This window comes from Podarcis gaigeae (genome assembly GCF_964106915.1).
Source record: "Podarcis gaigeae genome assembly, chromosome: 17".
NCBI classification, from domain to species: Eukaryota; Metazoa; Chordata; class Lepidosauria; order Squamata; family Lacertidae; genus Podarcis; species Podarcis gaigeae.
In genome coordinates this window covers 41,283,900-41,308,398 of record NC_139694.1, presented here as the reverse complement: position 1 = coordinate 41,308,398, position 24,499 = coordinate 41,283,900, and the positions used below count along the sequence as shown (strand labels likewise).

Sequence of the window (24,499 nt, the reverse complement as noted above, 5' to 3'; positions counted from 1 at the left end):
TCATAGGTAAGATTCAAAAATTAATCCCATAAGCGGAAGCCTGTGCAAGAACTTCCACTTGTGCAACAGGGATTTCCCCCTTCTATCACCAACACCCTGAAATTGGCTCAGGGTGTTAAGAAGAACCCCCACCCCAGAACAGCGTGCCAGGGAGGAGTGGGGGAAGTTCTGTCTAACAAGCCCAAATGATTGCACTGATGGAACAATCGCTTTAGCACAACATTGAATTCCACCCAACATGTATTTTGCCTTATTGCAGAAATAGTTTAAATTATGTTCTTGTTCATCCTGAGATGCTTATGTACTATACAGTGGTGCCCCGCAAGACGAATGCCTCGTAAGACGGAAAACTCGCTAGACGAAAGAGTTTTCCGTTTTTTGAGTCGTTCCGCAAGACGAATTTCCCTATGGGCTTGCTTCACAAGACGTCTTGCGAGTTTGTTTCCTTTTTCTTTAAGCCGTTAATAGCCGCTAATAGCCGTGCTTCTGGAACAGATTAATTTTGTCTTGCGAGGCACCACTGTATATCCTAGCCTAGAATTCCCTTTGCTAGCTCAGTTCTCTTTTTAAAAAGAAACGAAGTTCGCTTCAGCCCCATTTCATTTTCTGTTTTAGTAAGCCCTTTCTTAAAATGTCCCAGCCTTAACCTATAGTACCCCAAGACACAACAGATAAGTCCTCATGTCCTGCCCAATCCTATTTCCTGTCTTCTCTTTCCTTGTCCTCTAACCTTTTAGATCTTCCTTCCAGTAGCACCTTAAAGACCAACTAAGTCAGTTCTTGGTATGAGTTTTCGTGTGCATGCACGAGTCGTTAAGAGTCGTCAACAGGCTCATCACAGCTATCTGCCAACCACCCATTCCCACCACCCTTCTGAGTAATACCCCTCCCCACCTTCTCACTATATAGAAGGGTCTGGAAACTTCTGTTTCAGTGTATCTGAAGAAGTGTGCATGCACACGAAAGCTCATACCAAGAACTGACTTAGTTGGTCTTTAAGGTGCTACTGGAAGGAATTTTTTTTTTGTTTTGACTATGGCAGACCAACACGGCTACCTATCTGTAACTTTTAGATCTTGGTACTCTTTTCTTGTGTGTCATATTCTGTCAAAGATTGAGCAAATTGTAGATTGCTTTGCCTCTTGGAAGGCTGCATTTGTGCTTCTTTCTGACATGTCTTTCAGATCCTGGTTTTCTCCTGGTTGAAGAAATGTAGTCCCTTGTCACCAACTTGCTGTGTCCTTGCTGTTGGCTTCCTGTATGGGGTGCAGAGAGGGTGTAGCTCTGCAGAAATGCAAGCAGTTGTTTATGCTGTGGGAGTATAAGGACAAAGCTGCAACTGGAGTGCTGGAACCCCGGCTACTGTCCCAGCTGTCTGTTTTGGACCCAGGAATAAAAGCAGTACTTGTGGATGAATTTCAGCGGCCACCGTACAAAAGAACTGGCTCAGATTCAGGACACTGGGCACTGGGATTGGTGTTCAGGGAGGAAGTAGGGATGTAGTGCTCTTTCCCTTCATCACCACCACTTTGTGATGCTGGATGGTATTTCTTCTTCACCTCTCTTCTGCCTGCCTATGATCTCTCTATTAACAGAAGGTAGTTGATGGTCTGTTGAAAGACTTGGTGCCTGCCAGGAATCACTGCAAAAAATTCTGAGCTCGGTGTACCTTGGGGGTGCTCTTTATGTCCTGAAGCAAGTATGAATACGCAGGATTGCTTTGTAAATTTTTGAAATGCATAAATGGGAATTTAGGTCAAAAGAAACAGTAGACAAAACAAGAACCAAGTTGACCTGCCTAGGGTTATATGAAGAAACTTGTTTGAACTCAGTCCACTTGGATAAAGTCACACATTGTAAAAGCTAATGAATTATCTCAAATCAAATAAGTGTAACTGTATATAATTCTAAGAGGTTTTCAGTATAAGCTGAGATCCTGACCATAAACTCCTAGGGAATTAGTCCTGCTGAATTCAGTGGGGTGTATGGTAATTTCTCAGTAGGCACATATTAGGATCTACCTGCATACCTCCAGTGGCATAGAGATTATTACCATTATCTCTGTTATATGGTGTGACCAAGTCCCAATTTTCCACTTAGAGTTCTTTGTTGGTCAGCCACGTCTCAACAAAGTCTCCCTGCTGGGAGAGGTCTTTGGACCTATAAAGAGAGAACCTGATTGCATTCTGCTTTTCCTTGATCTTCCAAGCCCATTGCTTGGAAATTCCGAATGATCTAACCTCTGCCAGCTAAGGCTGATTGTTTCCCAGCTGACTCATATCCAGCCCCTCCCTTGCCAGCCCTGTCTGTGTGACTTATGATTCTTTCTGTACTGAGCTGGAGAACTCTGCTGGGAGGGAGCAGCCTAGAATGAGGTCATGTGGTTCAGATGTCCACATTGAGATTTAGCAGCTTTACACAGTGGGTTAGTCTAGGCCAGATTTGATGAAGTGAACATGCGTGAGGGCCGGTCAAAGTTGTTGAGCTTTTTTAAGGATTGCTCCCCTGTAAAATTATTGGGTTAGGGTTATTGGGTTGAGCTTACATTTACACTTCAGTGTTTAGGAGACAGAATAGAACAGTGTCTGTGGTCAAAGTTCAAAGAAACAAGCTGTCCATTATTAGTGGCATCTCCTTTCCTGGGCTGCTTCAACTCCTGAGACTCTACAGCAGCCTTTGTCAACCTGGTACCCCAGGTGATGGAGACTACAACATCCAGCAGCATCTAGCATTATCCATCCACCTATCCTCCCATTTTTGTTCCACCTGTCTCCAGGGAGTTCAAGGCAATCTACGTGGTTCTTCTCCCCTGCCCTCACTTTAACTCTCACAGGGGAGCCATGGAAGGGAGGGGGGAGGTAGAAGAACGGGATGCTGCCCCGAGCGCTCCCCCCACGTGATCTTCCTCCACCATTCACACAGGCACACATGACCCGCTCCCAGGAGCGTCCAGCAAGGGTCGATGCTGGAGAGCTGCAGCTCTTGGTCAATGCTGAAGAGAAAGCGGCAAGATCCTCTGCGCTCTGCTTAAATGGGGTTAGGCCATGCCCCCGGCTGACCAGATTGGTCGACCAAATGAGTGACACAGGGGAGAGCTCCATGACAAACCCGCAACACCATTTCCCTGGTGAAGAGAAATGGCTTTGGTGGAGCGTTGACTGCTGGGCAGAACAAGATGAGCAGCAGGTGCTCAGGGACCGCAACAGATTCATTTCTCATAATTGCTTGGGGGGGGGGGAGAAATTGACCAGCGGGCCGGATTTGGCCCCCGGGCTGGACTTTGGACATGCCTGGTCTAAGATTTCCTTTTCAGTAACAGCAGGCAATGGGGTCTTTTTATGTTGATAATACAGGACATTTGGAGGGACACGGGTGGCGCTGTGGGTAAAACCTCAGTGCCTAGGACTTCATAGAATCATAGAGTTGGAAGAGACCACAAGGGCCATCGAGTCCAACCCCCTGCCAATCAGGAAACACCATCAGAGCACTCCTGATATATGGTTGTCAAGCCTCTGCTTAAAGACCTCCAAAGAAGGAGACTCCACCACACTCCTTGGCAGCAAATTCCACTGTCGAACAGCTCTTACTGTCAGGAAGTTCTTCCTAATGTTTAGGTGGAATCTTCTTTCTTGTAGTTTGGATCCATTGCTCCGTGTCCGCTTCTCTGGAGCAGCAGAAAACAACCTTTCTCCCTCCTCTATGTGACATCCTTTTATATATTTGAACATGGCTATCATATCACCCCTTAACCTCCTCTTCTCCAGGCTAAACATGCCCAGCTCCCTTAGCCGTTCCTCATAAGGCATCGTTTCCAGGCCTTTGACCATTTTGGTTGCTCTCCTCTGGACACATTCCAGTTTGTCAGTGTCCTTCTTGAACTGTGGTGCCCAGAACTGGACACAGTACTCCAGGTGAGGTCTGACCAGAGCAGAATACAGTGGCACTATTACTTCCCTTGATCTAGATGCTATACTCCTATTGATACAGCCCAGAATTGCATTGGCTTTTTTAGCTGCCGCGTCACACTGTTGGCCCATGTCAAGTTTGTGGTCAACCAAGACTCCTAGATCCTTTTCACATGTACTACTCTCAAGCCAGGTGTCACCCGTCTTGTATTTGTGCCTCTCATTTTTTTTTTGCCCAAGTGCAATACTTTACATTTCTCCCTGTTAAAATTCATCTTGTTTGTTTTGGCCCAGTTCTCTAATCTGTCAAGGTCGTTTTGAAGTGTGATCCTGTCCTCTGGGGTGTTAGCCACCCCTCCCAGTTTGGTGTCATCTGCAAATTTGATCAGGATGCCCTTGAGTCCATCATCCAAGTCATTGATAAAGATGTTGAATAAGACCGGGCCCAAGGCAGAACCCTGTGGCACCCCACTAGTCACTCTTCTCCAGGATGAAGAGGATCGTATGGTCGGCGATCGTATGGTCTTGCCGATCGTATGGTCGGCGGCTCGAATCCCCGCGGCGGGGTGAGCTCCCGTCATTCAGTCCCAGCTCCTGCCCTCCTAGCAGTTCGAAAGCATCCCTAAGTGCAAGTAGATAAATAGGTACCGCTTTATAGCGGGAAGGTAAACGGCGTTTCTGTGCGCTGCGCTGGTGCTGACTCGCCAGAGCAGCTTCGTCACGCTGGCCACGTGACCCGGAAGTGTCTTCGGACAGCGCTGGCTCCCGGCCTCTTAAGCGAGATGAGCACGCGAGATGAGCACGCAACCCCGTACCTTTACCTTTACAGGACATTTGGTAGCACCGAACTTCCTAAGCCAACACTTTGGGAAATCTGTGAGTGCTGCAACATCATATTAACTGTTAGGACATACTAGTGAGTACCTCCAATGGAATAGCCTCCTTTGTAATAGCCTAAAAGGCCAGTGGTATCAGTCCTTCAGATGAAAGAGCTGCGTGTCCCATTTGGCAGCAGAGACCTGCTTAGGACTAACATCGAGGGGACCTTCACTTTTTATGACCCATTCATTGCAAGAGTCAAAAGGTTTTGCTTCCTCTCACCCCTGCTTCACATGAAATGACAGTCTTGTATATTTGGGCAGAGCCAGAATTCTGCTGCCAGAAGCCATCACATTGAAGGGACTTTGTGCCTTGCAGGCTATAGACCGAGCCTTGTATTCTTAACAAGTTGTATTTTCCCCTTTACTGCATTCAGATGTCCAGCTCGCCGTTGTCCAAGAAGCGTCGCTTGTCTGATTCGGAGACGAAGACGGGTTCAAACTGCTCCTCTGGAAAATCCGTACAGACTGATCTGCGCGAGGCGCCTGCCAACGTAAGACTTTGTGTTGAGCCCATTTCTTACATCCTGATTCTTAGTGGGGAAACTTTAGTATCTGTTCGAAGGAGAAACTAGGTCAGACCCCACAGTCTTGATATTAGTAAAGGGTTTGTTGCCATGATGGGTGGAACAGAAAAAGGGTCTGTTTGTCACCAGGAACTTCTGCAGCATTTGTACAGTGTAGTTCTGCACCATCTTTTGGGTGGAAGGTGGGCCACCCTGTCAGGGCTGAGGGTGAGAAAGATTTGACTACTGTAGTTTCTTGGTGCAGCAGTAACTTACCTTTTCCTCTGAGGTGACAATTACACAAGAGAAAACAAAAGGGCAGCCTCAGGGATATCATTTAGATGCAAACTAGACATGCCCCAGAATTTTGCTCACAGACCTCTTGCAGCCTTGACAGTGCAGTCATCCCCATTTTCCTCCCCTTGTAGATCTCAGTGGGAGTTGTTGGGAACCTTGTTATCTGCAAGCAAATGTTCAAGGCAGCTATCGTAAAATCAGCACAAGAACTCAACACTCCTATAAAATGTAATAGCTGGTTTGGACTGTCTCTGAAAATATTGGAAATCAGTATTAACTTGCCAAACATCCTGCTTCTACCAACTGTTTGGAGCCTTCAGTTATGCTCAATAGCCCAGGATTACAGCCTTAAGCCTCTGGCTTTTGTGTGGATGAGGCTCTCCTGCCCTACCATAATGTGTGCAAGTAGCAGGCAACCAGCAAGAGAACCCTTCTCCTTATTCAGCAGGTCATTTGGAGAATCAAGGCACCAGCTGCATGACTTACAGCTGCCTTCATTCCTAATTCTGGCTCAGGTCTTGATTTGAGCTGGAAAGGCCACAAACTATACAGCTGGAAATTCCATTAGTGGGATAAGGTTATGTGAATTGAATGTATAGGCATATATATAGCTTGGTCCCATTTGCTGAATGTCAAATATTAGACGGCCAATATTGTCAAATGCTACAAAATAATTGAAAGGGTGGATGCGTTTGCAACTCTGCTTCCTGACCATGGGCAGCCTTAGCTGTTCCCTTTAGAAACAGACTGTGCATGTTAAGTTTTTGTCAGCAACCAGGAGGCCTGGAAATGCATGTATTTTTTTAAAAAAGAATGCTTTGATTTCCAAAAAGCTTCAATAGTCATTGCATTTTGTACTAGTCAGTATTCCACTTATTCTGTGGTACAGTCAAATAGCTTGAGAGGAAAACACTGTGTTAGAGCAAGTTCTGCTAGTGATCACCCTCTTTCCTTTCTTTTTTCCAGGGTATGGCCAAGAATGGAAGTGAAACGGACATTGATGAGGGTCTGTACTCAAGGCAGCTGTAAGTACCAGAAAGGCGGGGGGGTCACCATTACAAAAGGAGTTGTGGTGCTATTCTTCTGTGGCTGTTGATCTTCAGCTGTTTTTCTGCTGCTGGGAGGGAGCAGTTTCGGGGCAAGATGCCTCGGGTTTTGGTTGGGAAGGCAAGGCCCTGAAATTAACCCTTTGGGATTCTTCCCTCCACCCTTTGTTCTGAGCAGATATGTACTGGGCCATGAGGCCATGAAACGAATGCAGAATGCCAATATTCTGGTGTCTGGCCTGCGAGGACTGGGTGTGGAGATTGCCAAGAACATCATCTTGGGAGGAGTGAAATCTGTCACAATCCATGATCAGGGTGTGGCTGAGTGGTCTGACCTCTCTTCCCAGGTAGAGTCCTCATGCATTTACCTAAATGGCCTAAAGTGTGTTCCTTCTGGTAGGCATACTGCTCCATACATTTCATACCCTTTCCCCTCACTCTCCAGTTCTACCTGCGTGAGGAGGACCTTGGAAAGAATCGAGCTGAAGTATCCCAGCCTCGACTAGCTGAGCTGAACTCCTATGTACCTGTTACTTCTTACACTGGGCCCCTCAGTGAGGACTTCCTTAGCAACTTCCAGGTACTGTAAAGCAGGATGGCAGCTTATTGATAACTGGTTTTCTCTTCATAGGGGAAATGTCGGCTTGGTTTTCAGAAGAGAGGAGGGTTAGTTAGCAGGATATAATAATTACTTTTGAACAGATCAAGGGTCCATCTAGTCTAGAATTTTTGTCTTCAGCAGTGGACAGCAAGGTGCTTCTGGAATTTCAGAGGACAATTCAGTATAACAATAGTGGTTGTGATACTTTGTCCCCACCATCTAACATTCCAAATGGTATTGGCCCATACAGTGGTGCCCCGCAAGACAAATGCCTCGCAAAACGAAAAACGCACAAGACAAAAGGGTTTTTCGGTTTTTGCGTCGCTTCGTTAGACGAATTTCCCTATGGGCTTGCTTCGCAAGACGTTTCTTGCGAGTTTTTTTCCTTTTTCTTAAAGCCGCTAATAGCTGCTAAGCCGCTAATAGCCGTGCTTCGCAAGACGAAAAAACCGCAAGACGAAGAGACTCGCGGAACGGATTAATTTCGTCTTGTGAGGCACCACTGTACATTAAAGTTCCATTTAATTATCAGGGCTAACAATGTGACATGCATCTCATTTGTACATATACCGAATGTCATCTTCCTCTCCATCTGCTCACATAGCTTGCGGAGAGCCGTTTTGAATCTCTTTAGTCTGCTTGGAACTTGGCCATCATGAACTGTTTGTCATTTGGAGGCCAGGTTCCTTCACTATTTCCTTGACTCCAGATAGTTTAGCAATCTTAGATAACACAAGTCCTAATACAAATCCTTGTGAAGAGGCAGGGGCCGCACTGCTTACTTTAGAGCTCTAGGCATAACTGCTGCTGCTTTTATGTATACGTTTCCATGTTTTCTGCTGCAGTCAGTCTAATCCTGTGGGTGCATATAGCTTTAAGAGCCAGCTAGCCACAGGAATTCACTGGTGAGAGATTCTAAGAAAAGTAATATTATTGAAAGCAGAGCTTCTTAATTCTCTGTGCCATAGAACAGAGTGGAAAAAGCAGTGTTGTGGAGAAAAGCCCTCTTGTTGTTTAGCCTTCCTGTGTGTTGCTAAACTTCACTCTAAGAATGAGCCGGTACAGAGCTCAAGATCTGTGGTGTTACCAACAGCAGCAGAGTGTTTGTTGCCTAGAGTAGCACTTAGAAGGCTCTTTTGTCCCTTCTGCAGGTGATTGTGCTCACTAACTGTCCCTTGGAGGAGCAGCTGCGCATAGGTGACTTCTGCCATGGCAAAGACATCAAGCTGGTCGTGGCCGATACAAAGGGCCTTTTCGGGTAAGATGTAATTCCAGCTCTGTTCTTTTATCTCTGCTATAGCAACCCTTGACCGTTTCCTTTGGCTGGGCTCTCCATCCTGTCTAACATGGGCAGCTTTGAGAGTTCCAGTCTTTATAGCCAATAACATGTCCAGCCCAGCCTTACTGCTTAGGGTATTGTTGCATCAGTGACAGCACTGAGAGTTGGGTTGCAGTGGAAATGGCACTATTGGCCCCTCACCCTGTTTCCTTTTCCTTACAGCCAGTTGTTCTGTGACTTTGGTGATGACATGGTTGTGACAGACACTAATGGGGAGCAGCCGCTCAGCGCCATGGTCTCCATGATTACCAAGGTAATTCCTTCCTGAGGCCGGAAGCCACAACTATTTCCTGTAATGGAGATGTGCAGTCTTCCTTATAGAGGGCACATGTATGCATTGCCTCCTGCAATGTCTTGCATTGACTTCGACAATGGACGCCCTTGGAGGTTTTTATGCAGAAGTTGGATGGCCAGCTTTAATGGATGCTTTACCTGGCATTCCTGCATAGGACTAAATGCTCCCCAGGGTCCCTTCCAACTCTACAGTTCTGTGATTCCCTTATTTCTGTACAGGGGTGCCCTGGAGAGGTAACCTGTCTGGATGAAGCTCGGCACGGTTTTGAGACTGGCGACTTTGTTTCCTTCACTGAAGTTGAAGGCATGAAGGAGCTCAACAACTGTGAACCAATGGAAATCAAAGTGCTTGGTGAGAGCCTGTTGGTGCCTTGACTAAGCAGAGCAACTCTTGGATGCCACTTGAATGGGATGCTGCTGGGGTTTTAGGCTCTCTAAGTGTCTGGCAAAACTACCTGGATAGATATTAATGCCTTTCAGTGGTGTTCTAGCATTTACTTTAATTATTTGGAATTTTAGCCTGCATTGTCCCCATATACCCTAAGAGGGTTACAATAGATTAAACATGCCAGAAACAAAAAATGTACAATTAGACAAATGTTAATTCTGACCATCCTCTTTCTTGTCCACTTTCATGATTGTCTTCCTAAGAACCCTTTTCTAACCTAGACACAGCCTATCAATCCCTAAATCAACAAACATTCCCATTCTCTAGCATTCCATCCCTAAAACAATCATGCAATTTAAGTCTCCTCCTACTGTCTTACACCTGAGAGCACACCATTCCCTTCACTCAAAACCGTATCAACCCCTTTACACATAGGCATAGAATAAAATTCATTTCACAACCTGTTCATGTCTCCTTTTTTCTGTTTCCTCTGGTATATGGAGACATAACACTTCTCTCCTTCCCCAAATTATAATTTAATCCTATTAAAAGGATTGAAAGATCTCTTCCATACTTTTATTATAGAGTGTCCCCAATTGCAATATTGGCAGAGCTGGCCCTCTCGGTAGTTCTTCTACACTCAGAGGCTCAAGAGGAGTGGCAGCTCAGGAGAGGGCCTGCTCTGTGGCAGCCCCTCAGCTGTGGAACTCCCTCTTCACAGAGGTGCATCTGGCACCTTCATTGTACAGCTTTTGGAGAATGCTGAAGGCGTGCCGCTTTGCTTTTGATACCAGTAGTGTATATTTTTTGGGCCCACTTTATTTTTGTGACGGTAAGCTGTTTAAACTGTGCTTAATATTGTGTGTTAATGTTGTAATCTGCCCTGGGACCTTAGGGTGAAGGGCAGGTAATAAATAGTTGTACTAATAATAACATTTTGACATGGTTGCTGGAGGCCCTGACCCAAATACCGTTTTATTCCTAGTTTGATTTCTCGCATGAGACTGACAAAAACATGTGTTCTCTCTTTCTCTTTCAGGCCCCTACACATTCAGCATTGGCGACACCTCCAACTTTTCAGACTATATACGTGGTGGTATTGTCACCCAGGTCAAGATGCCAAATAAGATTAGCTTTGTAAGTGTTGTTGCTGACAGACTCTGGCTTTTTTGCAGTGCTCTTGTGCTGGAACAGCCTGGTCCCCTTTGGGCCACATGTGCCATTCCTTGGGAGGCATCATGATCTGGAGCTATCGACTCTCCCCTTGGCCATAGAAAATTGGAGCCATGAAGTGATCTTACGCACTTCCCATTTCACTGGGTTGATAGTGCTGCCCCAATTGTAGTGAATGTTCCTATCTAGGGTTCTGGAATGTTTAACCTACAACTGCAGTGAATGTGGCAGTATTGAAGTTCCACTGTTTATATTGGATAAAGCAGGTGTCTCCATGTTCAAAGAGAATATTCATCTGCTTATCAGGGCACACTTTCTCACTCTTCTCTTCCAGAAATCTCTGCGCACTTCTTTGCTGGAGCCAGAGTTCATTATTACTGACTTTGGCAAGTTTGACCGACCAGGTCAGTTGCACTTGGGATTCCAGGCCTTGCACGAGTTTCGCAAGAAGCATGATCGTTTCCCCAAGCCCCGTAATCAGGTAGGTTGTTCCTTCTTGGTGGTAATGTGGTACCTTTATCTCCATGATTTGAAGTTCTCTATAGCTGCAGCTGCTCATACTAGCCACAGAAACCCCAAGTTTTGAAAAAAAAAAGCAGAACTTCCCTCCTGAGAACATAAGTGCAGATAGCATTTTATGTAAAAAAATCTGACATATCTTTCTTTTTTTTAAAAGTAATATTTATTAAGAGTTTAAGGATTACAGAAAGAAGGAAAAAACAAAGTTAAACAGAACAAAACAATACATTACAATACATAAAAAACCCTACTTATCTTAACAAAACAAAAACAAAAAACAGAAAATTAAAAACACATCCAATATTTCCATATCTTATCTTTCATTTACTTGTTTCATCGACCTCCTCACGCCTCCCTTTTTTGTATTCTAGTTCAGTTAGCTATTTCAGCAAATCCTTTCCATCTTTCTCAGTTTTTGTCCTGTAATTTATCTTAACGCAGTCTAATCTTACTTTTCCCCCTTTGGCCCATTAACAATCTATTTTTACTTAATTCTTTATAACATTTCTGCTAAAGCCATATAACTTCATTCCCGCATCCTTCTAACATTCATTAATTTTACAATGTTTCTGTAAATATTCTTTAATTTTTTTCCAATCTTCTTCCACCGACTCTTCTCCCTGGTCTCAGATTCTGCCAGTCATTTCCGCCAGTTCCATGTAGTCCATCAACTTCATCTGCCATTCTTCCCGGGTCGGTAAATCTTGTGTCTTCCAGTGCTTTGCAATACGTATTCTTGCTGCTGTTGTAGCATACGTAAAGAAAGTTCTATCCTTCTTTGGCACCAATTGGCCGACCATGCCCAGGAGAAAGACCTCTGGTTTCTTCAGGAAGGTATATTTAAATACCTTTTTCATTTCATTATAGATCATCTCCCAGAAAGTCTTAATCCTTGGGCATGTTCACCAAAGGTGAAAGAATGTACCTTCAGTCTCTTTGCATTTCCAACATTTATTATCGGGCAAATGGTAAATTTTTGCAAGCTTGACTGGTGTCATGTACCACCTGTAGATCATTTTCATTATATTCTCTCTTAAGGCATTACATGCCGTGAACTTCATACCTGTGGTCCATAACTGTTCCCAGTCAGCCATCATAATGTTGTGTCCAACATCTTGTGCTCATTTAATCATAGCAGATTTCACCGTTTCATCCTTAGTGTTCCATTTCAACAGCAAGTTATACACTCTTGACAAATTCTTTACTTTGGGATCTAACAATTCTGTTTCCAATTTTGATTTTTCCACCTGGAAGCCAAGTTTTTTGTCCAAATTATATGCCTCCATTATTTGGTAGTAATGGAGCCAGTCTCGCACTCTATTTTTTATTTTTTCAAAACTCTGCAGTTTTAATCTGTCTCCCTCTTGTTCCAGAATTTCCCAATGTTTCGGCCATTTGGCCTCCATATTGAGCTTTTTCTGAGCCTTCGCTTCCATTGGTGACAACCATCTTGGGGTTTTATTTTCTAACAAGTCCTTATATCTTATCCAAACATTAAACAGTGCTTTTCTGTCAATATGGTTTATGTGCTTTGACCTTATCGTACCACAGATATGCATGCCAACCAAATACATTGTTGAAACCTTCTAAGTCCAACACATCAGTATTTTCAAGAAGCAGCCATTCTCTCAGCCAGCAAAATGCAGCTGATTCATAATAAAGCTTGAGGTCTGGCAGGGCAAATCCACCTCTTTCTTTAGCATCAGTTAATATCTTAAATTTTATTCGAGGCTTCTTGCCCTGCCAGACAAATCTGGAGATATCTCTCTGCCACTTCTTGAAACAGTCCATTTTATCCAAGATTTGCAATGTTTGAAACAAAAACAACATCCTTGGCAATACGTTCATTTTTATCACAGCAATTCGGCCTAACAGTGATAACTTCAGATTTGACCATATTTCTAAGTCTTTTTTCACTTCAATCCAACATTTTTCATAGTTATCCTTAAATAAATTCACATTCTTAGCAGTCATGTTAACCCCCAAATATTTCACTTTCTTAACCAGTGTTAATCCTGTCTCCCTCTGAAACTTAACTCTCTCGATCACAGTTAGATTTTTCTCTAAAACCTTAGTTTTCATCTTATTCAACTTAAAGCTTGCTACCTGACCAAATTCTTGAATCAGTTCCAGTACTCTTTTAGTACTAGATTCTGGCTCCTGTAAAGTCAATACCAAATCCTTAGCATATGCTTTCAGTTTGTACTGTTTAGCTCCCACTTGTATACCTTTAACCAATTTGTCCCTTCTAATCATAGTTAGCAGAACCTCCAGGACTGATATAAAAAGCAATGGAGAGATTGAGCAATCTTGTCGTGTTCCTTTCTCAATCTTAAAATTCTTCCATCACTACATTGTTCACAATTAATTTAGCCTTTTGTTCTGAGTAAATTGCATCTATACCATTTTCAAAACCTTGACCTACCCCCATCCTTGTAAAATCTGACATTATATCAGGCAACTCAATTTTGCTTCATTTTGAAGCTGAGGGCCAAACTTGTTGTGTCATGTTAAATTCACCTTTTCACCATTAAAAATGAAAATAGCATCTGTTTGAGGCTGATAATTATCCTGACTGCAGCAGATGGAGAGGAGTTTGTTGCTTTCCTTCTTCATTTGGGCTCCTGATTGTACACCCAAAGCTGTTACTTGCATTGGGAGAAAAGCTCCTGTGGGCACTACTTGCACTTCAAATGCAAGACTCAGAGTGTCTAGTTTGGCCCTAACCCTTTCAGTTTTTGCACAGTTGCTGTTTATTTTCCAAAAGGTATTGTTCAGGCAGGGAGTGGAAATGGAAATGAGTGGCATATGGGAAAGAAGATGTGATCATTGTTGTATGTAATGTTGTTGGGGTTTAAGTGTGTGCATGTTTAGTTGTGAACCCTGTCGATGTGAATTGTGCATCCAGAAAAATACAATTCTACACGTGTGATTTTATCATTTTTAGTTGTTTGCATATTCTGGCTTTATTACTCAAGTGGAGGGGCAAGAAGTTATGGGGGGGGTACTTTGTGCTCTATAACTTATTCAAAACTGCCTGTGCCTCTGTGCCAGGCCTGGTCGTTGTCCTCTTCAGATCACCACACAAACACTTCTTGTCTTTTATAACTTTTTATTGCGTATTAACAAAACAATCTTATAAACGGTTCTTAAATATCATTCCTCAGAGTCACTTCTTTCAGATCCCTTCTGAGCTCTGCTTCTCCGTGACCAGCCACCCTCAAAATGGCAAAGGCGCCTTTCCCTTCGCTTTCCCGCTCTTTTTCCTACCCTCCTGGCTAGAGCTGGCTTATATCTCCCCTTCTCCGAATCTGAGCTAGAACTGAACCCTGGCCTTTCCTGGGAGCAGCCGGTCCCTCCCTGTTGTTCCTCTTACTCCCTTCTCTTAGATTCACTGCTCTCCTTCCCCCCTTGGGGAATGCTTTCTCCCTCTGATAAACTGGAAACTTCTAACTCTTCCCTGACACCCTGTGGGGTTAAATACCTACAATCCTTGTTTAATAGGTATGTGTGAGAGCTGGGCAACAGCACAGGGCAAAGGCTGTACTTCAGTTCTTGAGTCTCCTGCAGATACTATTATATCAGTTTCAAAATTATTGCCAGAAACTTTGCAAGGGGATTAGATGTATTTATTGTAGTTCCATTCCATTATCTTTGTCAAATCTCTGCATGCCTGAATGATCCTGCAATCTAACTGAACATTAGGGGCTTTTCCCAGCCTATGTCTGACTTCTCTCCCTTCCTTTTCAGGCAGATGCTAGTGAGGTTCTAGCTTTGGTCAAGGATTTGAATGAGCAAGCGGCACCCTCACTAAGACAAGAGCAGCTGAATGAGGATGTCATCAAAGAACTGGCCTTCCAAGCTACTGGAAACTTGGCTCCTGTCAATGCCTTTGTTGGAGGACTGGCTGCACAGGAAGTCATGAAGGTAATGCCAGGCTCCAGATATTGGGGAAGTTGGCTAGGAGCTCAGGTCCTGGGTTCTCTTCAGAAATAATTTGTAGTTTTGCGTTTCCTATCATCATCAATTTCTTCTTCAACCAGGAGCTTTGTATTTGACTATTTAGAACAGCAAAATCTTTGCCTCAGTAATAGAGAGACCAAGGTGGATGAGTTTGGCATGCAGTGTCAACCCAGCCCATGTCCTTAAATAGGACACCGGCCTCTTTGTAAAAAAGCCAAATGACCATGGCATAAGATATGACTGTCTTCCTCTTTCCTCACTCTCTTTCAGGCTTGTTCAGGCAAATTCATGCCTGTTACACAGTGGTTGTACTTTGATGCACTGGAGTGCCTCCCTGAGGAAAACAAGGATGCCCTGACTGAGGAGAAGTGCACCCCTGTAAGCAGTGTGGGGTTTGAGATGCATGCCAGGAGTAGGAGGGAAGTTCATTTGAGGCTGTAAGGTTTAAGCCCCGGATAAGGAGCATGTTTAAATTTCTGCACTGAAAAGGGAGAGCTCTAAGGGTAGCAGGACCTTATGGGTGGTATTTTACATACAAACAAACTGGCATCTGATATGTACAGGAGTAAATATGCTGTAACATTGGCTGGAGTTTGTTTTTGGGGACCACAACAAGGTTGAGGAAATAGAGAAATCAAGCATTGGCTAGAAGAAGAGATGAAAGCTGTCTTTGTTTCCTCTCTCTTTATAGAAACACTGTCGATATGATGGGCAGATTGCTGTCTTTGGCAGTGACCTGCAGGATAAGCTGAGTCAGCAGAAGTATTTTCTGGTGAGTGCTAGTACCGTTTTCCTATGCCTTGGTCAGTATCCCAAGCACCTTGTTGACATTTCTGCTCTTTCCCACTCTTAGGTTGGTGCTGGTGCCATTGGCTGTGAGCTGCTGAAGAACTTTGCTATGATAGGTCTGGGGTGTGGGCCGGGTGGAGAGGTGGCTGTGACTGACATGGACACAATTGAGAAATCCAACCTCAACCGGCAGTTCCTTTTCCGGCCTTGGGATGTTACAGTAAGTTCTGTTTATCTGCAGCTGCTTTTGCTGGGAGTGGGGTGAGTGACGCTTTAGAGGTCTGTGGTCTTCCACAGTACCTGTTCCATAAGCCCCAATGAACCCAACCATTATAAAAGATTGTGCAGATATCACTTAGTGCTTGCTTAAGCTTTTTTCCTGAAACTCTGCTTGTTCTGGTACTGCATTCTGTGTCAGTTTCAAGATTCCTTGTTTGACCAATAAACCCATAATGAAACCGAGTCATAGTTCTGTCTGAACATTAATACAGAGCAAAAACTGGGATGAAGCTCGTAGCTGTAGTGCTGTATCCACATTGTGTGACTTTCTGTCTGCCCAGAAAATGAAATCTGATACAGCGGCAGCAGCCGTGAAGGAAATGAACCCGAACATCCGCATCACAAGCCACCAAGATCGTGTGGGCCCAGACACAGAGCGTGTTTATGATGATGACTTCTTTGAGAGCCTCGACGGAGTGGCAAATGCACTGGACAACGTGGATGCTCGTGTGTATCTGTCAGGGGTTGACTTGCTTACCTGTGCATTGCACACAGCTTTTTGCAGCTGATACATTTTCCTTGGTGTCAGCTGCAAGGCATCCTCATAGACGATGGCTTCTCTGGCATTGTTCTAGCATTACTAGGCGGTGGATAAGAATGCAGTTGAGAGTATTGGGAGTATAACTAAACGGGGGGAAAGGACAATCACTGTCTGGCCTCTTCACAGTCTGAACCAAACCCATTCATTATCCGAGGTGGATCCCATTATACAGTGGTACCTCAGGTTACATACGCTTCAGGTTACAGACTCCACTAACCCAGAAATATTACCTCGGGTTAATATTACCTCAGGTTGAGAACAGAAATCATGCAGCGGTGGCACAGTGGCAGCAGGAGGCCCCATTAGCTAAAGTGGTGCTTCAGGTTAAGAACAGTTTCAGGGTAAGAACGGTTTGTATAAATGATCTTATATGCATAGTCAGCTGATATATATTCCTGCAATAATACTTCCCTTTTCAAGGAGAGAAATTCAGAATATTATTTCTTCAAACACCTAGAAAACAATTTTCTCCCAACTAGTAGCGTTGGAAAACATTCCATTTCCTGTCTGATTCCCGTGCTGTTCTGGTTGGCAGCATTTTTCTGCTTTCTCGTGTAACCGCTTTCCCTCTCCTTTGAACTAGGGATGTACATGGACCGTCGCTGCGTCTATTACCGCAAGCCCCTGCTGGAATCAGGGACACTGGGGACCAAAGGGAACATCCAGGTGGTGATCCCCTTCCTTACGGAGTCCTACAGTTCCAGCCAGGACCCTCCAGAAAAATCCATCCCAATCTGCACGCTCAAAAACTTTCCCAATGCCATTGAACACACCTTACAGGTCAGTTTGTATTCGGTTGCATTTGCAGTTTTCAAGGCAATAGTTGGTGTATCGTAATAGTTAGGAACCAGAATGCTGCCTGGGTTCTCAGCAGAATGAATTTGCTGCAGGACCTTGCGTTTCAGTATGTTAGCCATATGTGGCAACTGCATCTTGTCTCATAAAGGGGAAGCTGGATCCTGTCCCCATCTGGTTTTGTCTGCTGAGGCAGCATTTACTGCCATGTCTAATCTTATGTCTAGTTACTATAATTTTATGCACCAGTGTTGGGAGCAAAGTGAGCTAGCTGCTGCTGTGTACTATAAAACCTCCAATCTTCTCTTCCACCTAGAAATCATATATTTATTATCATTTATTTTGATAGTGGGCCCGTGATGAATTTGAAGGCCTTTTTAAGCAGCCCGCAGAGAATGTCAACCAGTACATCACGTGAGTAAAATGCTGTATTTGAGGATCTGAAAGTGGTCAGAGTTGGAGCCAAAGCCTGCACAACAGAAGATGCAGTGGATTGAGCACTGACCAGTAAAGTAGAATGATGTGCACTAAATGAAACACAGGCATATGAAACATGGAGAACAGGCAGTTGGGGTGTGGCTTTGCAGTTTCTGCTCATTTCAAAACCTTTCAGAAGTCTGGACACATGGAAATTGCAGAGCCAGTTCTCATTTTCATCGGTATTTGGTTTTAACTATTTTTAATACTGAATTTCAAACAACTTCAATAATAATAGTGTTGATTTTTCTCCAGAGACTCCAAATTCATGGAGCGGACCCAGAAGCTGCCGGGCACCCAACCTCTGGAGGTGCTGGAAGCTGTCTACAAGAGTTTGGTGACTGATCGGCCCAAGTCGTGGTCTGACTGTGTGACGTGGGCTTGCAACCATTGGCACACTCAGTACAGTAACAATATTCGTCAGCTGCTGCACAACTTCCCCCCAAACCAGGTGGGCAAGTGAGGGTCCTTCTAGCAGTTGGAGGGGTAGGTTTTCTTAACTGCTTTCCCCTTTATAACATCCCCTCTGTATTCTTTCAGAAAACTAATTCAGGAACCCTCTTCTGGTCAGGTCCGAAGCGATGCCCTCATCCACTCACTTTTGATGTCAACAATGTAAGCACTGAGATGGGGGTGGAGAACTGGCACCACTAACTAGAAGACAGGTGGGAGTGGGGAGGAGGTGGCAAGAGCTGGTTCCTGTCATATCTGCTGTGCATTTAGTCTTGGTATTCATAGTTCTTTTAAAAAGGTTGAAAACTGGAAGTATGGCCAAAAGGAAGAGACACTTAGGCTACAATTTTCCTTTAGACACTGGGTTGTTAGTTTTGGAACGGGAAAGGAGCACATGGGCATGGGGTGTAGGGGAAGGAAGTGCTGGGTGCTGAAACCTTTGCAGAGCAAGAAGCTTTGCTAAAGCTGGGCAAACTCCAGTCAGCAACCTTCAGTCTTAAGTTGCTACCTCTTCAACTACCGTGAGTTAGACATGTGGTGGAGGACAGGTCAGAGTGGGAGAGGATGAATGGCTTCTGCTTTGTGCTCATGATGGCCTTATTTGAAGGTCAGAGAGAGACATTCCTCCAGGTCAGATTTGGCTAGAGACACCCTGAACAGAATAGAACCATGCATGTAGCTTGAGTCTTTGCTGGAATTGTTCAATTTGTTTCATGAAACTGTTATTCAAATCATCCCAGTTCCTCTGGCATACAAGGCAGCTTGTTCAGGGGCCCATGGGGTTAAACCTGAACGGAGGCGGTAGTGGTGGGTGTAGTCAAGTTGGGTTAGATTGTCTTTAAGACCATTCTACATGATCCCTTCTCTGTCTGTATTTATTACTTATTTACATATTATTGATTCAGATGAAAGAAGCATGGCTTCTGGTCAGAGTGTGAGCATCACTTAGAGAATCTGGACTCTCAAGTAAACTAGGCTCCTGGCTTAACTTTCTGTCTTTGCCTCCTCAGCCCTTGCACATGGATTATGTGGTGGCAGCAGCAAACTTGTTTGCACAAACATACGGCATCACAGGCACCCGGGACAGGGCAGCCATAGTAGAGCTTCTGCGCCAGGTGCAAGTTCCAGAATTCACTCCAAAGTCTGGTGTTCGCATCCACATCTCTGATCAGGAGCTGCAGAATGCCAACGCCTCTGTTGGTAAGGCTTCCTAGAGTTGAGAGTGAAGTGGGCTGCAGTGGGGAGGCCTCTACCTTGATAGAGAAGTAGGGAATGACAGAAAGATAATTTAATCATTCTTCCTCCTAACAACTTCATATTTGTAGACTGGAGGGGTATCACATAAAGTATTTTCTGCCTGCTTCAATATTGTGCCAGATTGGATTTTTGCTTCCTGCCGAGGGAGACGCCTACACAACCTGCTGAAACAACCTGTTTCAGTTCTCTTGGGTTGTGAAGCTTCTCTGAATCCTTCAAGCATCAGTGGTGAAATTTGGCTGCATAACTATGTTAGGGGAACTTTGTTGGGTGAGTGGGTCAGTCGGTGGATACCAGAGTTTACTGAAAGAGGAGGGTGACTTGAGGTTGTTGTTAACCTTTTCCAAGGCTCCTGTTTTCTTTTTCCCAGATGACAGACGGCTGGAGGAGCTGAAATCCTCACTCCCAAGTTCCCAGCAACTGCAAGAATTCAAGATGTTTCCTGTTGATTTTGAAAAGGTAAGGACCAGTTGAATTTCTTGGTGGCTAATCGCTAGTTTTACCTCCTGATTCCTTGGCAGGGTGGGATTGGCTGGAAATGGTCCCTAGGTTGCCATGTGGAAGTGCTTTTGGTGCCTAGTCTGGAAGCCTCCAGTGTGCAGCTCCCTGGGACATAGGGAGGGAAGTGGTACGGTGGGACTATCACTGGGCTCAGTTGTCATTTTATTTGCATTTCAGGATGATGACACAAATTTCCATATGGATTTCATTGTGGCTGCATCCAACCTACGAGCAGAGAACTACGATATTCCTCCTGCTGATCGGCACAAGGTAGGCTTCCCTATTGGTTGTGAAGAGTGCAACCCTGGTCAGTGGAAGGAGGTGGCAGTAGTATGGACTTGGCACTTAAGTGGGCTCTCCTACATCCTCTGTCTCTTCAGAGCAAGCTGATTGCAGGGAAAATCATACCAGCTATTGCCACGACGACGGCTGCTGTAGTAGGCTTGGTGTGTCTGGAGTTATTCAAAGTGGTACAGGGCCACAAACAACTGGAGTCCTACAAGAATGGCTTCCTCAACCTGGCATTGCCTTTCTTTGGGTTCTCTGAGCCCATTGCTTGCCCCAAGAACAAGGTAAGTGGGTTGGCTTTTCCCTGCACCTCTTCTTTTGTTCACACCTCCCAACTTGCATTCTTTACCCCTTCTTTACAGAAGACACCAGCCGTTTAGCAATACAAGCATTACTAAATTCTCCTGCAAGCAGGGGGGATATGTCTCCTTAGGGCAGTGGTTCTCAAAGGGTTTGGCAGGAGAGGTTGGCAGTATGATTCAAGGACAAGCAAAAGAACTTTCAAGCATTTCACTGTACAGTGGACGCTCAGGTTGCGAACGTGATCCATGCGGGAAGCAACGTTCGCAACCTGCAGTGCCGCGTCTGCATATGTTCCGTTTTGGCACTTCTGTGCATGCGCAAAGCACAATTTAGCACTTCTGCGCATGCGCAAGCACCGAAACCAGGAAGAAACCGTTCCGGTACTTCCGGGTTCGGTGCGGTGCACAACCTGAAATCGTGCAACCCAAAGCGCCTATCACCCGAGGTATGACTATAGTTTAGCAAAATATTCCACACACCACCAGAAACTGCATCCATGCCTCTCTTCAAGAGTATTGGCTATTACAGTTCTTCATGACATACTGTTGTGAACAGGGATCGTCACCACTGACAAATACGAAAGATCAGAAAAGAGAAAAGTTTCTTTGTGTTGATGAGATGAAAGTTAGTTTGTCTCAAATTAGTAAAAGGACCCCTGACCATTAGGTCCAGTCGTGGCCGACTCTGGGATTGTGGCACTCATCTTGCTTTATTGGCCCAGGGAGCCGGTGTACAGCTTCCGGGTCCTGTGGCCAGCATGACTAAGCTGCTTCTGGCGAACCAGAGCAGCGCATGGAAATGCCGTTTACCTTCCCACCGGAGTGGTACCTATTTATCTATTTGCACTTGGACGTGCTTTCGAACTGCTAGGTTGGCAGAAGCAGGAACCGAGCAACAGGAGCTCACCCCGTCGCAGGGATTCGAACCGCCAACCTTCTAATCGGCAAGCCCTAGGCTCTGTGGTTTAACCCACAGTGCCATCTCAAATTAGACCTAATATAAATGAGATAACCCAACAAAAACAAGCTCACACCTCTAATTGAGTTTGTATACATTCTTACAGTACATGTGTAAGAGGCTCGTTTATGTTTATATTTTGGGAAGAATTTGTGCTCTTCTGTAGCTGCATTGCTTTATACTTTCTGGGTGCCGCCTGATGGGTTTACAAAGTAGTCGTGTTCTGTGTTATAAATCAGGCACTGCTAGGAGGAGTTTCTCCCCCCCCCCAACATATTCTTTATCAATCAAATATTCAGTGTGTCGTGAGCATATTTTCATTCTGAAAGTGTGGCCCAGTGAAAAAAGTTTGAGAACTACTGCTGTAGGAACGTGGGAGGTGGGGAAGGAAAACCAACATCAGCTGAAGCCCTTCAGCACTCAGGTGAAATTCCAAAGAGCTTCTGTGTGGCTGCACTTCCAAGTACAATAATATTTTTAAAACTTCTTGCAGCTCTGCTTTCACGAGGCAAATCTATTGGAGGAGGGCATTCCTATTACTGTCACTTCACCATGTTTAGGGGGTGTTACATAGGCGGGGAGGCCCTGGGAATTTTATTACTGTATCCAAGAATATGCATTAAACAATTAAAAATATTAGAACAAATTGATATACAGTCATATCTTGGAAGTTGAACGGAATCTGTTCTGGAAGTCCGTTCGACTTCCAAAGCATTCGAAAACCAAAGCACAGCTTTTGATTGGCTGCAGGAAGCTCCTGCAACCAATCAGAAGCCCTGCTGAATGTTCGGCTTCCAAAAGAACGTTAGAAAACTGGAACAGACTGGAACAGGTGAGTGTCCATGCCCACTCTTCAGAAATAATACCTGACTGCAGGTGCAGAATCCCTTTTTTTGTATGGGGTAAGAGAAGTGTGGGGACGCAGGTGACGCTGTGGGTTAAAGCCTCAGCGCCTAGGACTTGCCGATCGAAAGGTCGGCGGTTCGAATCCCTGCGGCGGGGTGCACTCCCGCTGCTCGGTCCCAGCGCCTGCCAACCTAGCAGTTCGAAAGCACCTCCGGGTGCAAGTAGATAAATAGGGACCGCTTACCAGCGGGAAGGTAAACGGCGTTTCCGTGTGCGGCTCTGGCTCGCCAGAGCAGCGATGTCACGCTGGCCACGTGACCCGGAAGTGTCTCCGGACAGCGCTGGCCCCTGGCCTCTTGAGTGAGATGGGCGCACAACCCCAGAGTCTGTCAAGACTGGCCCGTACGGGCAGGGGTACCTTTACCTTTTTAAGAGAAGTGTGCACATACGCATGTCCCGTCATGCGGACAAGTGATCTTCCTGTGGAGGGCCTGATTGCGGAGGCTCAGCTGTAGAGACAGGATCCTAGGAACATGAAGAAAACTTTTCAGGTTTAATGTCTGTAATTCCCAAAATCTATGTTTTTTGCCCCCTCTCTTCAGTACTACAACACTGAGTGGACTTTGTGGGACCGTTTTGAGGTGCAGGGCATCCAGGCTGATGGACAGGAGATGACCCTGCGTGAGTTCCTGGCCTATTTCCAGGTAAGAGCTGGGGAGTCCAGAGCCGTTCCTTGTCAAAGTAGCTTAGCAGTTGCAGAAGTTTTTTAGTAATGGAAGTGAAATACTTCTTGTCTTACGCAGAAGGAGCACAAACTGGAGATCACAATGCTGTCCCAGGGAGTCTCTATGCTGTACTCCTTCTTTATGCAACCAGCCAAGCTGAAAGAGCGGCATGACCAGGCGTATGTATCATTTGGCTGTGCTTAGGCTAAACAAAGAGTGGACAACTTCAGCCCACGCTTTCTCTGACCATTGTCCTCTCCCGTAGGATGACTGAGATTGTCACCAGAGTCTCAAAGAAGAAGATTGGTCGCCATGTGAAGGCCCTCGTCTTTGAGCTGTGCTGTAATGACGACAATGGGGATGACACAGAGGTTCCCTACGTGCGTTACACCATCCGCTAGGGGCTCCTTTGCTAGCACCAACCACCTGCCTGCCACGGACTGTTAGTGCAGAGAAGGGTCCGCCTCCCTTCCTCACCCTTCACTGTTAAAGTGACTCAAAACATGAAATAATGTTTATACCCTTTTAGGATTCCCTCCCCGCCCCCGGTTGTTTTTGTCTCCACCAGGGCTTGGGAAATGCTCCACTCCTGTGGCCCCACCCTCCCATTCCTTGCAGTTATGTCATGTTTTTGAGGCGCCTTAACCCCCCCCCCCCCCCCGTCCTTCAATGTTAGTCGTGTTGTGTTTTGGCTCCTGCACCACCACCACCTCCCCCCTCCATCACTCTCTGGTAGTGGAGGCTGCTCCCTCCCTCATCCTATTCTGGAGAGGGGGCTTGTAACAGGAAATGCCCCCTCCTCGTCTTCTGAGCACTGGGAGGCCTTGCCCTGGCTGGCTTTGGGGGGAGAGGATGCGATGGGCTGAGAGCGTAGGTCAGAACTGGTAAGAGAAGTAAATGAGTCAATAAACGTTTGCAAAAGCCAGTGGTCCTTTATTGCTCAACCAAGGAACTCGAGAGGGATTGTTGGTTGCATGTAACTTGGAACTGTGACCATTGTTCAAATGCCTGGAGTTCTCAGGCTGCTGCTAAAAAGTGCATTGATAAAGCTGTAGACTAGGGTGTATAGGATAGGCCTGGACTGATAACTCCTGATTTTCAGTTTCATGCAAACAGTTTGTGTTTCCTTATAGACAGCTTTTTAAATGTACTGCTGCTTTCTGAAGACACCCCCTCCCCAATCCACACGTGGGTGTGTGTGTGTATGTGTGTTTGTGCTTCTGCTTGCTTCTGAAGTAGCAGAGTGAAGACTACACTGATGTTTTCTTGAAGCTCTCCAGTGTTGGGAGAACGTGACGATCTTTTCCAACAAAAGAGATTGAGTAGCAACCATGCATAGTTGTGGCAGAACATTACCTGTATTGCGTTTCCACCATATG

The 24,499-nt window shown here is 45.3% G+C and overlaps 1 protein-coding gene across 3 annotated transcripts in view; it reads left to right on the top strand.

Annotated features, from left to right (window-relative positions):
- UBA1 (ubiquitin like modifier activating enzyme 1) overlaps positions 1 to 24,045 on the top strand; it is a 47,438-nt gene extending 23,393 nt beyond the window's left edge. For all 3 annotated transcript variants that reach the window (XM_083718492.1, XM_083718494.1, XM_083718493.1), the window contains exons 2-26: positions 5,161 to 5,277; positions 6,553 to 6,611; positions 6,811 to 6,979; positions 7,078 to 7,212; positions 8,385 to 8,491; positions 8,735 to 8,825; positions 9,086 to 9,218; positions 10,294 to 10,391; positions 10,762 to 10,908; positions 14,697 to 14,873; positions 15,180 to 15,287; positions 15,601 to 15,681; positions 15,763 to 15,918; positions 16,259 to 16,424; positions 17,102 to 17,298; positions 17,663 to 17,727; positions 18,046 to 18,241; positions 18,331 to 18,405; positions 19,254 to 19,443; positions 19,871 to 19,959; positions 20,179 to 20,271; positions 20,382 to 20,573; positions 22,998 to 23,099; positions 23,199 to 23,299; positions 23,386 to 24,045. In XM_083718492.1, coding sequence (XP_083574618.1) covers positions 5,161 to 5,277; positions 6,553 to 6,611; positions 6,811 to 6,979; positions 7,078 to 7,212; positions 8,385 to 8,491; positions 8,735 to 8,825; positions 9,086 to 9,218; positions 10,294 to 10,391; positions 10,762 to 10,908; positions 14,697 to 14,873; positions 15,180 to 15,287; positions 15,601 to 15,681; positions 15,763 to 15,918; positions 16,259 to 16,424; positions 17,102 to 17,298; positions 17,663 to 17,727; positions 18,046 to 18,241; positions 18,331 to 18,405; positions 19,254 to 19,443; positions 19,871 to 19,959; positions 20,179 to 20,271; positions 20,382 to 20,573; positions 22,998 to 23,099; positions 23,199 to 23,299; positions 23,386 to 23,521 — 3,180 coding nt within the window. In that variant the 3' untranslated portion in view covers positions 23,522 to 24,045. The remainder of the gene's footprint in view (positions 1 to 5,160; positions 5,278 to 6,552; positions 6,612 to 6,810; positions 6,980 to 7,077; positions 7,213 to 8,384; positions 8,492 to 8,734; positions 8,826 to 9,085; positions 9,219 to 10,293; positions 10,392 to 10,761; positions 10,909 to 14,696; positions 14,874 to 15,179; positions 15,288 to 15,600; positions 15,682 to 15,762; positions 15,919 to 16,258; positions 16,425 to 17,101; positions 17,299 to 17,662; positions 17,728 to 18,045; positions 18,242 to 18,330; positions 18,406 to 19,253; positions 19,444 to 19,870; positions 19,960 to 20,178; positions 20,272 to 20,381; positions 20,574 to 22,997; positions 23,100 to 23,198; positions 23,300 to 23,385) is intronic.
- Positions 24,046 to 24,499: the final 454 nt, after the last annotated feature.